The 19,306-nt window shown below is 37.4% G+C and overlaps 1 protein-coding gene across 1 annotated transcript; it reads right to left on the bottom strand.

Moving 5' to 3' along the window:
- Positions 1–745: 745 nt before the first annotated feature.
- On the bottom strand, positions 746–17,394 carry LOC128552358 (uncharacterized; the record flags this gene model as incomplete). Its single annotated transcript, XM_053533385.1, has 3 exons — positions 17,231–17,394; positions 3,850–4,047; positions 746–2,110 (listed from the first exon to the last, which is right to left on the bottom strand). Coding segments are annotated over exons 1-3 (1,693 nt in total), but the record flags the coding sequence as incomplete, so codon positions are not given.
- Positions 17,395–19,306: the final 1,912 nt, after the last annotated feature.

The raw sequence follows: 19,306 nt of genomic DNA, 5'->3' as shown, positions 1-19,306 counted from the left end.
AATAGGGGTCATCTGCTGGTCATGACCAACCTGAGCCTCCCTATCAACTTTCATGATCCTAGGCCCAAGCGTTCTTGAGTTATCATCCGGAAACCGTTTAACTGTTCAGGGTCACTGCAACCTTGACCTTTGACATTCAGATCTCAAAATCAATAGGGGTCATCTGCTGGTGATGACCAACCTTCCTATCAACTTTCATGATCCTAGGCCCAAGCGTTCTTGAATTATCATCCAGAAACGGATTGGTCTACATTCCGACCGACAGACAGACCGACCGACCTACCGACCAACATCTGCAAAACAATATACCCCTCCTTTTTGGAAGGGGGGCATAATAAATACACACTCATCTTGTCTTTAAAACCCACTAATTTCTGTCCCAACAAGACAGCATTTTAGCAAAACTATGAATCTGAGTATTCTGTTCATAATTGGAATCTGCAAATCAAATATTTGGTGAACCCACATTCCATGGATAAAAATAGTCCACTGTTGCAGTTAAGAATTCAGTTACACAATTATATTCTTCTTAAAATGATGATAATTTTGTGAAAGACAAATGGTAGGGGTGTTGCTCTCACGCCACTATTTTTGGATATGCAAACTATGCTGAAATATGTACCTACTACAACATTCCATGAACAACAGACTTTAAATTCACAGACAGAGCACTTTTTCACTAATTAGGTTAATTCACTGGAGTGTTATTTCTTACATATCACTGGTCGAAGTATGTATAGATTACCTTGAGGTATTTTATATAGCTTCAGCAGTCTCACTGCCAGTTTACTGAGCGGTTTCTTCTGAAACTTTTCTCTTTTCACGCCAGTCACCTTTGGTATAGAACTCTGCACAAGCTCCAAGTCTGTTTCCTTATCACATAGATGGTCCAGATACTGGACAAGCGTCTCTTGATGCTCAGGAAACCCGCAGACATAAGTCTCAAGCAAGTTTATTTTGTCCTGTAGTATCAATGGCAGCACTATTTCACTCATATCAAAATGGTGCTGAAGTCCAAGCTTGCCGGTACATTGTGCTGCCTCCTTGAATTTCTTATTACCTACGAAATCACGAATCTTTGGAAGAAAATGATCGTTATCTTGGTAACAAAGGTGAAAACATCTTACTGCCATATCAAACATTGTCAAGTGATTTCTAGTACAAATATCATAAATTTGCATCTGAATGTCTTTGGAGATCAGCTTTTCAATATCCAGTCTATTTCTATTCATTTTACACCATTTATCAAACTCTTTCATAATCAGAAAGGACAATGTTGTAGTTTTAGCAGTATGGGTGTCCTTAGCTTTGTCTATTAAAAACACCGCTAAAGCAAATGGATTAACTGACTTGGAGAACACATTAGACAAGTATTGCGCAATATCCCTATTTGACTTGTCCTTTCTGGTATCATCTGTCCACATCTGTTCTAAATGTGTAATAATTTGCTGCATTTCTGCTTCACTTTGTTGTACTGGCTTTTGAGCCAGTTTCTGAGCCAACCATTTTGCTGATATATCAGGATTTGCTGCACGTACATCTTGAAAGTTTACAGTCTCTGATTTAAACTGTTTAGGAACATAAGTTTTTGGCTTGACAACATACTGTTCTGTGCTTGATACAGTTTCTTCTTCCCAACCTGGTCCCTCATCTGTCTGAGCACCACTAGATTCAGGTAATACTCTATCAAAGCTGCCTCCAATACTTTGTGGATGTTTACATACTTCATCAATTTCATTTAATCTATTCATATCAGACTGTTTATTACCACTTCGTCCAGGACTTTTATTTCCCTGAGTATTAGGTGCCTGAAATTTTCTAGCCCTGCCTCTACCATATGAGCCAGTCTTGTAAGATGAAGAAGCAGGTCCTTTATCTACATTACCATGAGTACTAAATGACTGTGGAGTTTCTGATGTTGCTTTAACCTTGCCAGCACCCATTTCCTGCTGAAGTTTACCAGATGCAAGACCTCTACCAAAACCTCGGCCAGCAGGTTTGTACTGCGTTGCCTGTGCTGCAAGATGATGACTCAGTGCTTGTTTCTCAAAACCCTGTCTCACATTGGTTGGAACAGCATTCTTTTGGGCACTTGTTGTTCTGTCTGCCTCTGTAACATAAACATGAAGTACAGTATATTTACATGTATATATAAAGAAAAGTATTCTAAAAGACTCAGTCCATCTTTCAATTTGGGCAATACCTTTAACTGTTAAAAGGGGTGTTTACCAAAAAGATACTGACTGAATGGCGAACAGTGCAGATCATGATCAGACTACACAGGTCGCAAAAGCATAATCAGCTGTGTCTAGCATGATAAGGGTTAAACAATCTTTTTGTAAGGTTTCCACAAGGAAGAATTGTGTAAAATCATTCTAAAATCAAGCCAGCAGTTTCTGACAAGAAAATCTTTAAAGTTCTCTTCTACATGTACACGCATACCGGTACTGGGAAAGTGACTAAGCCTTCTAGCAACAATGTTTTTTAACAATCTAAATAGAATGAAATTTTGTTTAAGACTCTGTGACATAGGACCATTTTGTGTAAAAATATCTTAAAGTCATGGCAGCCATAACTGACAAGAAGCCTTTAAAGTTTTCATTAGGCTGTGCCAAATTGATCTGTAGGTCTTCGGCATGTTGTTTCCAAAACTTTCATCTTTGAAAAACAAAACCTGCTTGCTTATACAGAAAAAGAAATGGATTTTTTATTGTTCAGCAGATCAACAGCTGTCAGCAGCAAAATGATCAGCAAATGGATTTTAAACGCTACTTTACCTAAATAACATTATTATTATACCAGATTTATATAGTGCCCTTTTCATGATAAACACGTTCAAAGGCGCTTTGCATATGGCAAATGCAGCCTACCAGGGTGTGAAATTCATCCTCTACTAGTACAGAGCGATCTGACAAGAGGGACAGAGTGAGATAAAGCCCCAGAACAGACAGAGAGAAATCATTTTTAGATACAAGCCTGTCCAGCTAACTTAGCCTAGCTCTTTGCAAATAGTCTGGTTCTTTTAAAGTGCCCGGTGTATAGCATCGATTCATGCGAAGCAGTCTTTCCTGGGATAAACTAGTAGAGACCTCTTAGTTAAGTGGGACACACTCAAGAGCATCTCAGAAACTTCCAATGCCTGGACCGGGATTCGAACCCTGGACCTCTGGATTGACATGTTGTTGGATTTAACGTCGCACCGACACATGATAGGTCATATGGCGACTTTCCAGCTTTAATGGTGGAGGAAGACCCCAGGTGCCCCTCCGTGCATTATTTCATCAGGAGTGGACACCTGGGTAGAACCACCGACCTTCCGTAAGCCAGCTGGATGGCTTCCTCACATGAAGAATTCAACGCCCCGAGTGAGGCTCGAACCCACATCGATGAGGGGCAAGTGATTTGAAGTCAGCGACCTTAACCACTCGGCCACGGAGGCCCCCTCTGGATTGACAGTCAAGCGTGTTATCACTAGACCACCGGCCCACCAATGACCCAACCTGTTGAAAATATGGCCCTGTACTGGGTTTTTTTGGGATATTTCTATTCTCCCAAATGTTAACAATATTATTAATGCACTGGATAGACAGTGATTTAGAACAAAAGCTCACCTTGAGCATTTTGAACTCTGGTGAGCTAACAACAGGTTATGGGTTTATTCAGATGCCCATATTACTGTTTGATCATTTTTAACAGGCAATATCATACTGCTGGAACTATTTTTTCTTCTATTTTCTACTTCCAGTATTTTATAATATGGTTTAATATTTTGCCTAGTATATAAAATCAACTGATGACTATGAAAAGTTCATACAGCAGGAATGAGCTGTAATTTGATAAAATCCTTACCTGTTTTCTGAACAGCAACAGGTTCTGGAACAAACTGGCTTGCTTCATGATCATATACCGTGCCCGGATTGACAGCTGATGAAAGCACAAAACCATCAGTGTCGGAGTCCGAATCAGAGTAGAGGTCCTCGTACATGATTCTCCGTGTATGTTGACCTCTGTCACGCTGCCTGTCTTTTCTTTTATGTTTGTTTACAGCTGGAAATAGACAAAAACATAATTATGTTCTTCAAATTTTTGAATTAAGAATTTAACTGATTAACAAGCACACACATCGATGAGGAGCAAGTGATCTGGTCAGCGAACTTAACAACTTGGCCACAGAGGCCCCCTTTGATTATAATAAGAAAGTTGAAGTTGAAGAGAATTCCTAAAATTTCTCGTTAAGTTCAGGAACCAACCAGAGAATTCATGAAGGTCAAAGCTTTTTATGATACTTGGCAGATATATGTAAAGATCATAAAAATTTGTTCTTATGATCGAGTCTTTGAAATACACACTTGCAGAAATGGAGACAGCTCTTTACTGTCATATAATTTATTATTTATATAAACATGGACAATCTATGCTTTTTTCAAGGTAAATCTTTCTACAACTATAATCAAACACGAAAAGCTGCAGGGAAGAGACACTTCAAGCTATAAGATGATGACAAATTTATAAGTTCTTTGTATGGTGCCAATTCACTATATATAAATAATTTGATATCTTAAAATGGTTCAGGTCGGTGGTTCTACCCAGGTGCCCGCTCGTGATGAAATAATGCACGGAGGGGCACCTGGGGTCTTCCTCCACCATTAAAGCTGGAAAGTCGCCATATGACCTATCATGTGTCGGTGCGACGTTAAATCCAAAAAAAAAATAAATAAATAAATAAAATGGTTCATCTAAGTATATCATTAATTCATTTATTGACTCAAACAAATGTCGGGTACTAATAAACTTTGATAATGTGGCAGTTGACCTCAATACAATCGACTGTTTATTTTCCAATACAGGTAAATCCAATATTTGCTTTACAAAAGATCTATGACGGATAATCTTTGAACACCCCTGGCCTTATTGGACTCAACTGCCACATTATTAAATGTTGGGTAGTATGTGAGCTTTAACAACAGCTCCGCAAAGCAGATCAATATACACCTAAAGCTCTATCTAAAAGAAAGAGAAGAAAACTCTTAAAATTTTTTGTGGTGTGTTTGTTGGTGGACATTGGGATGAGTAATGCGACAGTGGGTTGTGGGGTTCAGTGTGGGAGCAGTGACTGAATACTAAAACACAAGAAACTTAAGACTTAACGTCAAGTAACTATGCTCCAGTCATAAAAAATATGATGAACAGATTTGATCTTTGTCTTGAGCTCCATTTGTGACCTTGACCTCTAACCTGGTTCATGCACTTTGCATGTCACAACCTACCTGTAGTATTCAGCACTTATATAGTTATTGCATCATATTACACGTTTTACATGTATATACCTTGTGCTTTCCCGCCTTATGATACAGTCGTACCCGCTTAGCTCAATAGGGAGAGCACAGATCTATGGATCTCGCGGGTCGTGAGTTCGATCCCTGGGCGAGGCGTATGTTCTCCATGACGATCTGATAAATGACATTGTGTCTGATATCATTCGTCTTCCACCTCTGATTCATGTGGGGAAGTTTGCAGTTACTTGATGAGAACAGGTTTGTACTGATACAGTTCTAGGAACATCAAATAGGTTAACTGCCTGCCATTACATAACTGAAATACTGTTAAAAATGGCATTAAACCCAAAACAAACAAACAAAAATATGGTGGCACAGCCAGAGGGGTAATAAATTCAGGCCAAAAAAAAAATTAGTCTTGTTTCTGGTCACCGGCATAAAAAATATAGGGTGGTAGGTCGGGATTTTTTTTTTTTTTTAGTAAACCACTTGTACATGTCACTTGCTATGGAGTTTCTGATTCAGAAATACTGGATAAACAATAACTTCCCTTTTCCAGGCCTGTGGGTTTGATTAGTTTGTGGTTCAAAAAATGATCCTGTTACGACTGCCAAAAGTTCAGCTCGGCTAATTATGTAGGAAATCTGTCTGTTCAATAGTATAAGCATGTATATATTTAACTAATTCAGTGTTTTAGCTTCAAAATGATACCAAAACAACTTTATTTAAAAATAACAGGCATGTGTTGCACTACTGTAAGTCGCTATTTTGAACATTTTCAATTGGCGTGTAAAAAGTCGATAAACTTTTAACAAGCCTCCTTCAACATGATCTTATTTATCAATCATAATATTATGTTTTCTCTTGATTTTATTATAAATTACTTCAAAATTTATTTCTACTACGGCCAATTTCAATAAATGAATTACCCAGGTGCTGTAGAGGAAAACTTGATTCTGCCCACGGTCTGTGCTGTCGTACAAGTTGTATACGTATTGTAAAATTATCGCCAATATTATCTCCGGGGTCGAGCAAAGAAGTCGCTTTCTATGCCCGAACTTCGCTTTGAAATCAATTTCGCCCGCAAAATTTCCAACCAACAACAAAGGGAATACGCGATGTTGTGTCAACTTGTGCCTGAAGCGTTAACTCCGCCCACTCGACTGTCAAAAGAATTCTAATGTGTAAGGTGTCTGCAGTGTTTATCGTTATGCATGTAATTACAAAAGGTGATGAAACTTGCTGTTTATTGTGTGTATACATGAAACGCATTTATCTTACGGATTAAAGGAATTGCGACTGTTTGTTTGATGCTACGTGTTCAGTTGCTGATGTGCGACTTGATTAAAGAAATTGCAACAGAAGCAATCAAGTGCTATTTTGAATGTACATTAACTGGCCGATTAAACAAGAGGGCCAAGATGGCCCTAGGTCGCTCACCTGAGAAACACACCATAACAGCTAGTGTAAACATATTTGACCTAATGATTTCATGGAAAAAAATATTCTGACCAATTATTAAAATTGGAGCAAACAATCTTGAGTATAAATAAGTATTTTCTTTGATTTGACCTAGTGACCTAGTTTTTGACCCCAGACTACCCATATTCGAACTTGACCTAGATTGCATCAAGCCAACCATTCTGACCAAATTTTATGAAATCCAGTGTAAAATGCAGTCCATATTGCATAACACAAGGTTTTTCCTTGATTTGACTTAGTGACCTAGTTTTTAAACCCAGACGACCCATATTTGAACTTGACCTAGATTTCATCAAGGCTATCATTCTGACAAAATTTCATGAAGATCAGTTGAAAAATACAGCCGCTATCACATACACAAGGTTTTTCTTTGATTTAACCTAGTGACCTACTTTTTGACCCAGATGACCCATAATTGAACTTGACCTAGATTACATCAAGGCAATCATTCTGACCAAATTTCATGAAGATTAATTGAAAAATACAGCCTCTATCGCATACAGAAGGGTTTCCTTTGATTTGACCTAGTGACCTACTTTTTGAGTCCAATGACCCATAATCAAACTCAACGTAGATTTAATCAAGGCAATCATTCTGAGGAAATTTCATGAATATCAATTGAACAAGAGCTCGTCGAACACGAAATGCCCCCCTTGATGCATTTAGTAATTGCACAAGGAACAGAAATTATATGCACACTGTAAATAAGTATATGTAAACCATGTGACCCACAGGGCGGAGCCATATTTGACCCTTGGGGAACAAGTGAATGAAGTATTGCCATGCAATACAAAGTCCCCTACTGGAAGGCACCTAATTTTCTCTACTGCTGTATAACATAATGAACTGATATCTGTCAATGATGTATAAACAATATTGTACTATATATACAATATGTTATAACAAAACACTTGGATTAAAATTTATATATATAAAAACCTACAGTTGTTTTCATATTGAATTTTTTTGGCTGATTATAAAAATGTTATCATGTAAGTTATTTATAGTAACAACAAAGGGAAATTAATCTTTAAAAAAAAAAAAAAAAAAAATCTATATAATATAAGTCCACAAGAAACTCTTTACCAGGTAGAGATAGGTCAAAATACACCTAAAAATTGGATGTAACATGCATGCTGTACCACAGAAAAGTGGTCTCGATTTTTCTCTACCGCCAGTAATAAAAAAGTTACAATAAAATCTATTTATAGTAAAACAAAGGGACGTAATTCTAAAAACAAGGGTGCCTCATGGTGGTGAACATTTGGTCCAAGTTACATCAAAATCCCTCCATGCATGAAGAAGAAATGTTCCGTACAAAGTCATTCTTGAATTTGACCTTTGACCTCTAAATATGACCTTGACCTTAGACCTAGGGACCTGGTTCTTGCGCATGACATGTTGTCTCATCCAGGGGAATATTTGTGCCAACTGATATCTAAATCCTGCTTTGCATGACAAAGTTATAGACCGGACAGGAAAAAAATCCTCTTGACCTTTGATCTCAAAGTGTGACCTTGACATTTAAGCTAGGGTATTGGGTGTTGCGCATGACACGTCGTCTCATCATGGGAAACATTTATGCCAAGTAATATTGTAATCCCTTGATGGATGACAGAGTTCTGGATCGGACAGGGAAAAAACCTTATTGACCTTTGACCTCCAACTGTGACCTTGACCTTTGAGCTAAGGGTCTGGGCTTTGCGCATGACATGTTGTCTCATCATGGGGAACATTTGTGCCAAGTAATATTAAAATCCCTTCATGGATGGCAGAGTTATGGACAGGACAGGAAAAAAACTATGTTGACCTTTGACCCCCAACTGTGACCTTGACCTTTGAGCTAGGGGTCTGGGATTTGCGCATGACATGTCGTCTCATCATGGGGAACACTTGTGCTAAGTGATATTAAAATTCCTTAATGAATGTCAGAGTTATGGACCGGACACGAAACAGACCCTGTTCATGCTATGTTAACATTTGACTGCTAAGTGTGACCTTGACCTTTGAGCTAGGGGTCTGAAAGTTGTGCACGACACATCGTCTTATTATGAGGTACATTTGTGCCAAGTAATATTAAAATCCCTTCATAGATGGGAAAGTTATGGACCGGACAGGAAAAAAGCCTTGTTGACCTTTGACCTCCAATTGTGACCTTGACCTTTAAGCTAGGGGTCCAGGTTTTGCGCACGACACGTCGTCTCCTCATGGGGAACATTTGTGCCAAGTAATATTAAAATCTCTTCATGGATGGGAGAGTTATGGACCAGACAGGAAAAAAGCCCTGTTGACCTTTGACCTCCAACTGTGACCTTGACCTTTGAGCTAGGGGTCCGGGATTTGCGCATGACACATCATCTCATCATGGGGAACATTTGTGCCAAGTAATACTAAAATCCCTTCAAGGATGGGAGAGTTGTGGACCGGACAGGAAAAAAGCCCTGTTGACCTTTGACCTCCAATTGTGACCTTGACCTTTGAGCTAGGGGTCCGGGTTTTGCGCATGACACGTCGTCTCATCATGGGGAACATTTGTGCCAAGTAATATTAAAATCCCTTCATGGATGGCAGAGTTATGGACCGGACACGAAATTGCGGACGGACGGACGGATGGACAGACGGACGGACGGACAGACGGATGGACGGAATGACGGAAAAGTGCATTCCTATAGTCCCCGAAACTGGTTTTCAACCAGTAGGGGACTAATAATTTGAATAATCTTTGTAGAGGATCACTAGATGATGTCATATACAAAATATCAAAGCCCTAGGCCCTGTGGTTTTGGACAAGAGGTTTTTCAAAGTTTTTTCCTATATAAGGCTATATAAACCATGTGACCCTAGGGGTGGGGCCATATTTGACCCCAGGGAAATAATCTGAACAATCTTGGTAGAGGACCACTAGATTTTGCTACATACCAAATATCAAAGCCCTAGGCCCTATGGTTTTGGACAAGAAGATCAGAAACCATTTAACTCTTCCTGGCCAATGTGACCTTGACCTTTGACCTAATGATCTCAAAATCAATAGGGGTCACCTGCTGGTCATGACCAACCTCCCTATCAACTTTCGTGATCCTAGGTCTAAGCGTTCTTGAGTTATCATCCGGAAACTGTTTTACTGTTCAGGGTCACTGTGACCTTGACCTTTAACATACTGACCTCAAAATCAATAGGGGTCATCTGCTGGTCATGGCCAACCTAACTATCACTTTTCCTGACACTAGGCCCAAGCGTTCTTGAGTTATTGCCTGGAAACCATTTTACTGTTCCTGGTCACTGTGACCTTGACCTTTGACATACTGACCTCAAAATCAATAGGAGTCACCTGCTGGTCATGACCAACCTCCCTATCAACTTTCGTGATCCTAGGCCTAAGCGTTCTTGAGTTATCATCCGGAAACTGTTTTACTGTTCAGGGTCACTGTGACCTTGACCTTTAACATACTGACCTCAAAATCAATAGGGGTCATCTGCTGGTCATGACCAACCTCCCTATCAACTTTCATGATCCTAGGCCCAAGTGTTCTTGAGTTATCATCCGGAAACCGTTTTACTATTCAGGGTCACTGTGACCTTGACCTTTGACATACAGACCTCAAAATCAATAGGGGTCATCTACTGGTGATGACCAACCTCCCTATCAACTTTCATGATCCTAGGCCCAAGCGTTCTTGAGTTATCATCCGGAAACGGATAGATCTACATTCCGACCGACCGACCGACCGACATCTGCAAAACAATATACCCCTCCTTTTTCAAAGGGGGGCATAAAAATACAGCCTCTATCGCATACATAAGGTTTTTCTTTAATTTGACCTAGTGACATAGTTTTTGACCTCAGATGACCCATATTCAAACTCAACCTAGATTTCATCAAGGCAATCATTCTAACTTAATTTCAGGAAGATCAATCGAAAAATATAGCCTCTATCGCATACACAAAGTTTTTCTTAGATTTGACCTAGTGACCTACTTTTTGACCCCAGATGACCCATATTCAAATTTGACCTATATTTCATCAACGCAATCATTCTGATTAAATGTCATGAAGATCAATTGAAAAATACAGCCTCTATCGCATACAAAAGGTTTTTCTTTGATTTGAACTAGTGACCTAGTTTATGATCCCAGATGACCCATTTTCGAACTCGGCCTAGATTTCATCAAGGCAATCATTCTGACCAATATTCATGAAGATTAATTGAAAAATACAGCCTCTATCGCATACACAAGGTTTTTCTTTGATTTGACCTAGTGACCTAGTTTTTGACCCGAGATGACCCATTTTCGAACTCTGCCTAGATTTCATCAAGGTTATCATTCTGACCAAAATTCATGAAGATTAATTGAAAAATACAGCTTCTATCGCATACACAAGGTTTTTCTTTGATTTGACCTAGTGACCTAGTTTTTCACCCGAGATGACCCGTTTTCGAATTCGGCCTAGATTTCATCAAGATTATCATTCTGACCAAAATTCATGAAGATTAATTGAAAAATACAGCCTCTATCGCACACACAAGGTATTTCTTTGATATGACCTAGTGACCTAGTTTTTGATCTGAGATGACCCATTTCGAACTCGGCCTAGATTTCATCAAGGTTATCATTCTGACCAATATTCATGAAGATTAATTGAAAAATACAGCCTCTATCGCATAAACAAGGTTTTTCTTCGATTTGACCTAGTGACCTAGTTTTTGATCCCAGATGACCCATTTTCAAACTCGGCCTAGATTTCATCAAGGTAATCATTCTGACCAAATTTCATGAAGATCAGTTGAAAAATACAGCCTCTATCGCATACACAAGCTAAATGTTGACAGACGACAGACGACGGACAACGGACGCCGGACATCGAGCAATCAGAAAAACTCACCTGAGCATTGCTGTAAAAATTACAATCAACGGCTGTCAACAGGGAGTAAAGGCATAAATACATCGTATTGTGTCGGGCAATAATTTGAACAAAATTTTAATAATTTAAAGACGCTCGCTACAGTTTCGTAATTTTTTTCTCAATAATAGATTTTGATGAAATGTTTTATATTAAAAGATCATGTTATGATGTATTGAAAAATGAAATAAAAATACTAGGTCACCAGCTTTGTTTCAATTTAATTTGCCCCTAGATATGCTGCTATTTTAAACATTTTTCAAAATTTCTGTAATCCTAAAATATATTTCAGTAAAGTACAATAATCAGCATAAATTTGATTATCTAAGCATTTTTATAATGGAAAACAATATATCTATTTGAAACATGCTCAGAGAATTCAAAAGAACATGATTTTGTAAAGGAAGGAATACTTGTTAAGCAGACCCAAGGGCTATTTTTGCATATTTTTGTCAGTTTTAAGTTGGTACTTCTGCTATTTTATCTAGTTTCACATAATAGAATTTAATCAAACTCTGCACATACCTTTGGTTATGTCTACCTAATCTAAAACAAAAAGAAAATTGATAGGTCACCATATTAGATTTCGCTTAAATCAAATTACAACGAGGTGGGGTGTGGCGGGCATTTATACAATGCAGGTTGGCACGAAATACTCTTTCAGTGTTTGAGCAAATGACTTAGAAATGTATATATAAAATTATCAACGGCAGGTTTCTTAATAATCGGATTTTAAGGTGTTTCTGAAGCATTTTGATGGCACAGAACGATGAAAGTTTCCCCCGTTTTTTTTAACAAAACCTATAGTTTACGAATGTATGGTACGAGTACGGTACGGGATTAGAAACAGCTGTGACTCAATGCAGAGTTGGAGCGTTGGTATAAATAACGGACACCAGTATATGTCGGACTGAAGCAATTTGAACTGAAAGTACTTTAAATGTATATATTTTGTAACCATGGTGATACTTACCCTAACCTTTAGTCAGTATATTATACATTTTGTACATTAAATGCATGCGAACATACAATAATTTGCGAATTTTTGCCGTACGCGACATTAGATAATCACTTCCGGGCATGCGCAGAAGACCGCACCAACACTGTAGTGAGCTACATCGAAACCAAATTGCCACGGTGTTGGGGTAAATATCGACCCGTCCGGAAAAACTGTAGCGAGTGCCTTTAAGTATGTTATTCTTAAACAATACTTGTTTTACGCTGGGATTTTTGGCGAGTAAACAAACGTCATCTAAGATCGACCAATTAGCAGCCAGATTTAAGTGTTGTTTTGTGCCTTATACATACTCTCACTTTTCATTCAGAGCTCGATATGTAAACAGGTAATCTATAAGTTTGGTACAGTCCGTATTGTTTTCGAAAAGAGTCACACTATGATCAATCAACACCTTTGATAATGACGTACATTATTGTACTAAATACAAACTGCGAGTGTTGGCACGTGGCGTGACTGACATCTGTCAGCAGCTAATTAAAATATGACACTCCGCCTACTGCCATACTTCCGTTTTTGGCAGCGAGCAATATTGAAAACCACCAGGATTTTGACTGACAAGGGGCAGAACTTTCAAACTTGAGACACATCAAAGAAAATTTCCGCGGGCCTAGCCGTCGCATGGGGCATTTTTTGTGCGGGTCAGATGCAAGTTTTTCTCAATTTTCACAGGTCAAAATCTGCGGCGCCACATTTTTTTCATAGATCAATCTTTTTGGGCCAAAAAAGAGTTACGGTCGGGGGTAAAAAATTACAGTCGGTCAGGTGACCAGAAATGAGACTGTTTTTAGGTCTTAAGTTTAAAACTTTAGCAGTTTTGTTTAATAAGTACATAAAAACATTGCATTACGATTCACTAAATGACTTTAACCTTTAGCCTACTGGTGGCAAGTGATACCGCCTGTGCGACCAGTGCAGACCAAGATCAATCTGCACGTCCATAACATTCCATTGAACACCCCTTCAAATAATAAATGGTAATGCCCAAATTGAATGATGGACCAGTCCATTTTAGAAATGGAAATGTCTAGGGGTACGGATCCATACCTCTAGATTCTGATTCTAGAGGTACTGATCCGTACCTCTAGACAAGCCTGTTAGGGGTTTTCTAGGGGTACAGACCTCCGTTTTTCTAGAGATAAAGGGTAATTTACATTTAAATTTTTTTTGAAAATGAAATAACAAATAAGACTTCATCAGAATTCACCTTAAACTTGGATCTAGATGGTTTACAGATAACAATGTTCGCCCAATTTGTTACATTTCTTTTTGAAACGTAAATAACCGAGGAACACCAAATAAATCATGTGGATTCGAACTGGCAGGAAAAAAAGATATAAAGATTAAACAAAATAATGTTAATTATGTTGGGGGAAAACTATTTTTAATGCTAATTAACACTTAGGGTATTTATGTTTTCCACACATTTGATTTGGTAGCCGTTACGAGATACAAGTGACGTTTTCACAAACAGTTTCTTTTAGTTAATTTCGATTAATTGATTATTAAACAGTTCTGTGATGATTATCATTATATCTTATAAATATTAAAATAAATAGGTGCATATTTTTATGCCTAATTTATTTTTTTCTGCTGAATTTCAAACAGAATTGATTTAAGTTTCAAATAGAATTCATTTAAGTGTTAGATGCATTCATTTATCTGTTATCAACACTTTATTTTACAACAAACTAATCAGCACAGAGCAGTCTATTCATCTGGAGTTCCTCGGTTATTTAGGTTTTGAAAGAGAAGGTAAAAAATTAGGGCTGTCATCGATAGAAACGATATCGATGTATCAACGATATTTTTTTGTCGATCGATTATCGATTCCCATTTTCAAAAATCGATATTTTACAGAGAGAAAACACTATCCAGATAAACACTCAGACCCTCAAAAACAATTAAGCTTATAAAGTTGTAAATTTAGATAAATGCAAAAGAGAAGTGAAGGCAAAATAAAAATGAAAGATTTTATTAATTTTTATTTTTCTTTTATTTTCATAAATACAAATACAACACAATCAAACAGTAATATGAAAAGTAGGCAATAAAACTAAAATAGCATTTACAGGAAGGTATATGGTATGCATATGAACAAATAGGTTGTTAATCTAACTTAATAATCGATATATCGATGTATCATCGATATTTGTCTTCTGATATATCGGTATCGTCGATATGCCTAAGACCCAATCAATGACAGCCCTATAAAAAATCGGGTGAACGCTGGTACATGTATCTGTAAACCATCTAGATCCAAGTTTTAAGTAAACACTGGTTAAGTCTTATTTTTTATTTCATTTTCAACAAAATTTAAGACATAAATAACCCTAAATCTCTAGGAAAAGGTCTGTATCCCCTAGAAAACCCCTAATAGGTTTGTCCAAAGGTACGGATCCGTACCTCTACAATCAGATTCTAGGGTACGAATCCGTACCCCTAGACACTTCCTTTAGAAAAGCAGGATAAAGGTACCCAGAAAAGTGTCATTAAAACCAAAAATAAAATCTGCAGGGAGCTCTCACACGAAAAGAAAAACAAACAAAAATTATGGCAACTTTATGACAATTAATTACAGCTCATCCCCGGCAATTGTCATATACACTGGTAGCACAGTACATATTAACAATACACACACAAGTATATTGCAGGGATCGAATTTAACTTTTTTCCACTCAGCATTCCCACTGACTTTTTGAAAAGTGGGTACATGTACCCACATACTTCAGAAAATGTGGGTACATGATAAAAAAGTTGGGTACAAACCATACAAATTCAAGAAAATGTTCCAACTGAAACAAAGTTATAAAGAAGTATATGGGAAGTGACTTTATTCAGCCTGTGTTATAATGACAGTGGTTTGTTTTACACATGCACTGCAGGGATACAGCGTAGAAGTCACTTCTCCTTATAGAAAAGTGGAGAGACTTCTAGTTGAAAAATAGAAATTTATCATTTCTAACTCAATATACCCCCCCCCCCCCCCCCACCCACCACACACACACAGTGACACCCAGCAGGCTTGTGAAGCAATTTGAAAAGATGGCTATAATTTTCTTGTTTATGGATAAAAACTGTTGATGTGACCATTCATTTTCTTAGATACGTCATTTTCTATGCAATGTGTTTTTCTTTATTCCATAATTCTGAAAAAAAAACTGTTTTCAAAAATTCAAGCAGACGTTGGTAAAAATGAAAAGTAATTTGTAGAAAATTGCCCGATGAAAGTCAGTATGCCGGTCATTTTGTAAATATTAATAAACAAGCAGGTTACGAGTCTTTCTTTTACAATGGGGACCAAATAATTGTGTAGTACATGCCAGCTGACCACTTAATTATTCAACAACTTGTTGAAAAAAACGTCCAAAAACATTGCACATGTTGACAATTATCGGAAAGTGTCAAAGATGTAAAAGCGTTGTTGATTGGTTGAATACTATCGCGTCTAGTTTTACAAATAATTTGATTCGCTGTCACAGTTCTCGTGAAAATCTCACAAGTACCTGGAGTAGGCGGAGCTTAAATTATGCTATCGGCATGTAAATTCAACTCGTCCTGACACATAGCAAATTGTCAACAGTGTGTAATGCGGTAATTTGCGTGTGCGGATCAAAAATAATGTCTGGTTACTTGAATTTCGGCTCTTATGGACGAACAATGTATTTTCTGTCAGATTATTTACGCGTGCATTGTACCCGTGGAATTTTAAAATATGCGTGCTAGTGACTTTTTATGCGTGAATTACGCGGATTTTTGCGTGAATGGGAATGCTGTCCACTAGCAAATTTTTGCTAGTGCCATTTTTTTCCACTAGCAAAATGAAGGGTTCGACTAGCAATTATTTAAAAGCTGTTAAGTTGTTTTGTTGTTGTTTGGTTTTATATAAAAAAAGTTCATGGTCCAGACAGGCCAGGGACATTTTGGTTTCGAAAATACGATACGAACCATAGTACTCGATGATTCTTTGAACTTTTGGCTGGACTCGGAAGTTTTAGGGTTTTTTCAGGTCACTGCCCCGAGTGTTTCTAGCATTTACGGTCTCCGCCGGCCTTTTTGCAAGGAACTTATTTTCCTATCCATTTCTACAGAACTTTGCGAATCACCGACCAAAACGAAAATAAAAATAGTCTAGACACTTACTTAGATAATCGAAAATTACATTTGTATAAAGCGCCAAGCGTCTACAAGCCGTCACTTGATTACTGGTACATTAACTATTCCAAAGGAGTTTTTAAAGAGAAAAGGACAGTCTGAGCGAATTCCAAGATTTTCGAATGTGATTGCGAAAATATTTGAGTGCCATGATTTTCTACATGCATTTTTTATTCTTACTCGAATTTCGCGAGTTAGCGACTGCTAAATTCAATCCCTGATATTGATTACTGAACCTCTAGCAACTTGAATTCCTAAAATGAAAGTAGAATTTTGGATTTAGTGGTTTATATTCATTTAAAGGTCAGACCACACTTTTTTCCGGTTTCAACAGCATAATATGAATATGAATATCCAAATATTGTATATCCGGATTTTGTAATACATTGTTCAGATAATTACCATTCAATACAGTTTCGATTCTGAGGAAATGCCTTTCCGACGCTTGCACTGATTTGTCTATGCACACCTTCTTCTTTAATGAAGCACTATTTCTAAGGAATACGTATAGCAAGTGAAAACAAATGATCATTTCGGGCCAAAAGTTCAATAAATCTTTATATCAACCTTCTAAGGAGGCAGTAAACAGTTTTCTGAGCTTCTCGGCCTAGAGTCGCCTACCTAACTTTCAAAACCTCACACAAAAGTCTGTAACCACACACCTGAAATAAAGATATTGCAACATTAACATCACTGTATGTCTATCGTTACAAACCATCTGCAATACATCTCTAATATCTAGTTTTCTGTTTACAAGACCTGAATTTTGTGCTCTCCCGGTCGCGGAAACTGATGACGAAAAAAGCTAAATTTGCCAATTTTTCAATCGCTGCAGAAAATTCCCTGAAAATGATAGCCCCAATTGCTACACTGTTCCATACTCCAGTAACACGGTAAAATCTGAAAATAAGCTGAAATATATGGGCCATCCGTACCGTTTTTTCACTATTCCACTTTTTCTGAGGCCCCTGCTAAAATGACAACCCCACTTTAAGCCAGCTCAGAGGAAGCATGTATACGCTCCTGCAAGTCATTACGTCATACTATCAAGATCAAGGCTACTCAACTGATTTTCTTTAAATAAGTGAAACTCAATTCTAGCCGCTGAAACTTCAATTCTAGCAATTATTATTATTTACAAGTTCAAATATGCACTTCATTCCGTAAATTCCCTCTTATTTGTAAATTTCACCCCGGCCAATTCGACACTAACAGCTGAAAACTGTTTACTGCCTCCTAAGCAGATGCGTATCAACCTATAAGGATGACTCCGCCTACCTACCTTATTTCGGCTCATCATGTCATTCTGCGGTACTTTGTTAGTTAAAAATGTCAATTATGATTTGATAAATGATCTGACAATGAATACTGTTTTAGATAGGTAGAAAAAAAAACTCCATAGATCTGCTTATAAAGACCTGCAAACTTACTTGAGAATCAGATAACAGTTAAAACTTTGAAGGCATGGTTAAACATTAAATATCAAACTGAAATAAGGTTGACACCTACCGTACAGGTTGATACGCAATAAAACGTCGAGACGAAGATTTTAGTGGCAAAATTTGCCCTGTTTGTCTTCAGTATAACTGAAATGTCTTAATGTACGTAGCAAAGCGTTTTAAACATACCCAAAAAATAACTAGCATAGTTTTTATAGCATATCTACCGTAAAGGTTGATATCTGCCGTATAGGTTGATACGCGATTATACGTCTAGAGGATGTATTTTATGGTCAAGTTTGCGCTGTTTGCCTTAAGAATAACTTAATTTCTTATTTTATACAGCAAAACAATTAAACATTGCAAAAGAAAAAAAAATGTTATATTACAGTCAGTATTGCCCATCTGCCGTACAGGTTGATACCTACCGTATAGGTTGATACGCCATAAAACGTTCAGATGAAGATTTTATTAGTAAAATTTGCGCACTTTGATTTCAGTTTAATTTAAATATATAATTTTATATACCAAAATGTTGTGAACATGAGAAAAATATCTAGTACAGGCATATCTACCGTATAGGTTGATACCTGCCTTATAGGTTGATACGCCATAAAACCTCAAGATGAAGACTACAGTAGCCAAACTTTCGCTGTTTGCCTTTCGTTTAACTGAAATATCTTAATATATGTTGCAAAACATTCCGTACATAGCAGAAAAATAAATAGTGTAATCTTTATAGCATATCTACCGTATAGGTTGATACCTTCCGTAAAATTTGATATCTGCCGTATAGGTTGATAAGCCATAACACGTCAAGATAAAGACTTTACTGGCTAAATTTGCGCTGTTTGTCTTCAGTTTAAGTGAAATATCTTACTTTATGCACCAAAACGTTGTAAATATGTAAAATAAATAACTAGTGTGGTTTTTGTGGCATATCTGCCGTATAGGTTGATGCCTACCGTAAAGGTTGATGTCTACCGTATAGGTTGATAAGACATAATACGTCCAGATGAAGACTTTAGTGGAAAAAATT

The sequence above is a fragment of the Mercenaria mercenaria genome, unplaced genomic scaffold, assembly GCF_021730395.1.
Source record: "Mercenaria mercenaria strain notata unplaced genomic scaffold, MADL_Memer_1 contig_2461, whole genome shotgun sequence".
Taxonomy (NCBI): domain Eukaryota; kingdom Metazoa; phylum Mollusca; class Bivalvia; order Venerida; family Veneridae; genus Mercenaria; species Mercenaria mercenaria.
The sequence above is the reverse complement of the archived record's forward strand: the minus strand, read 5'-3'. Positions and strand labels throughout refer to the sequence as shown.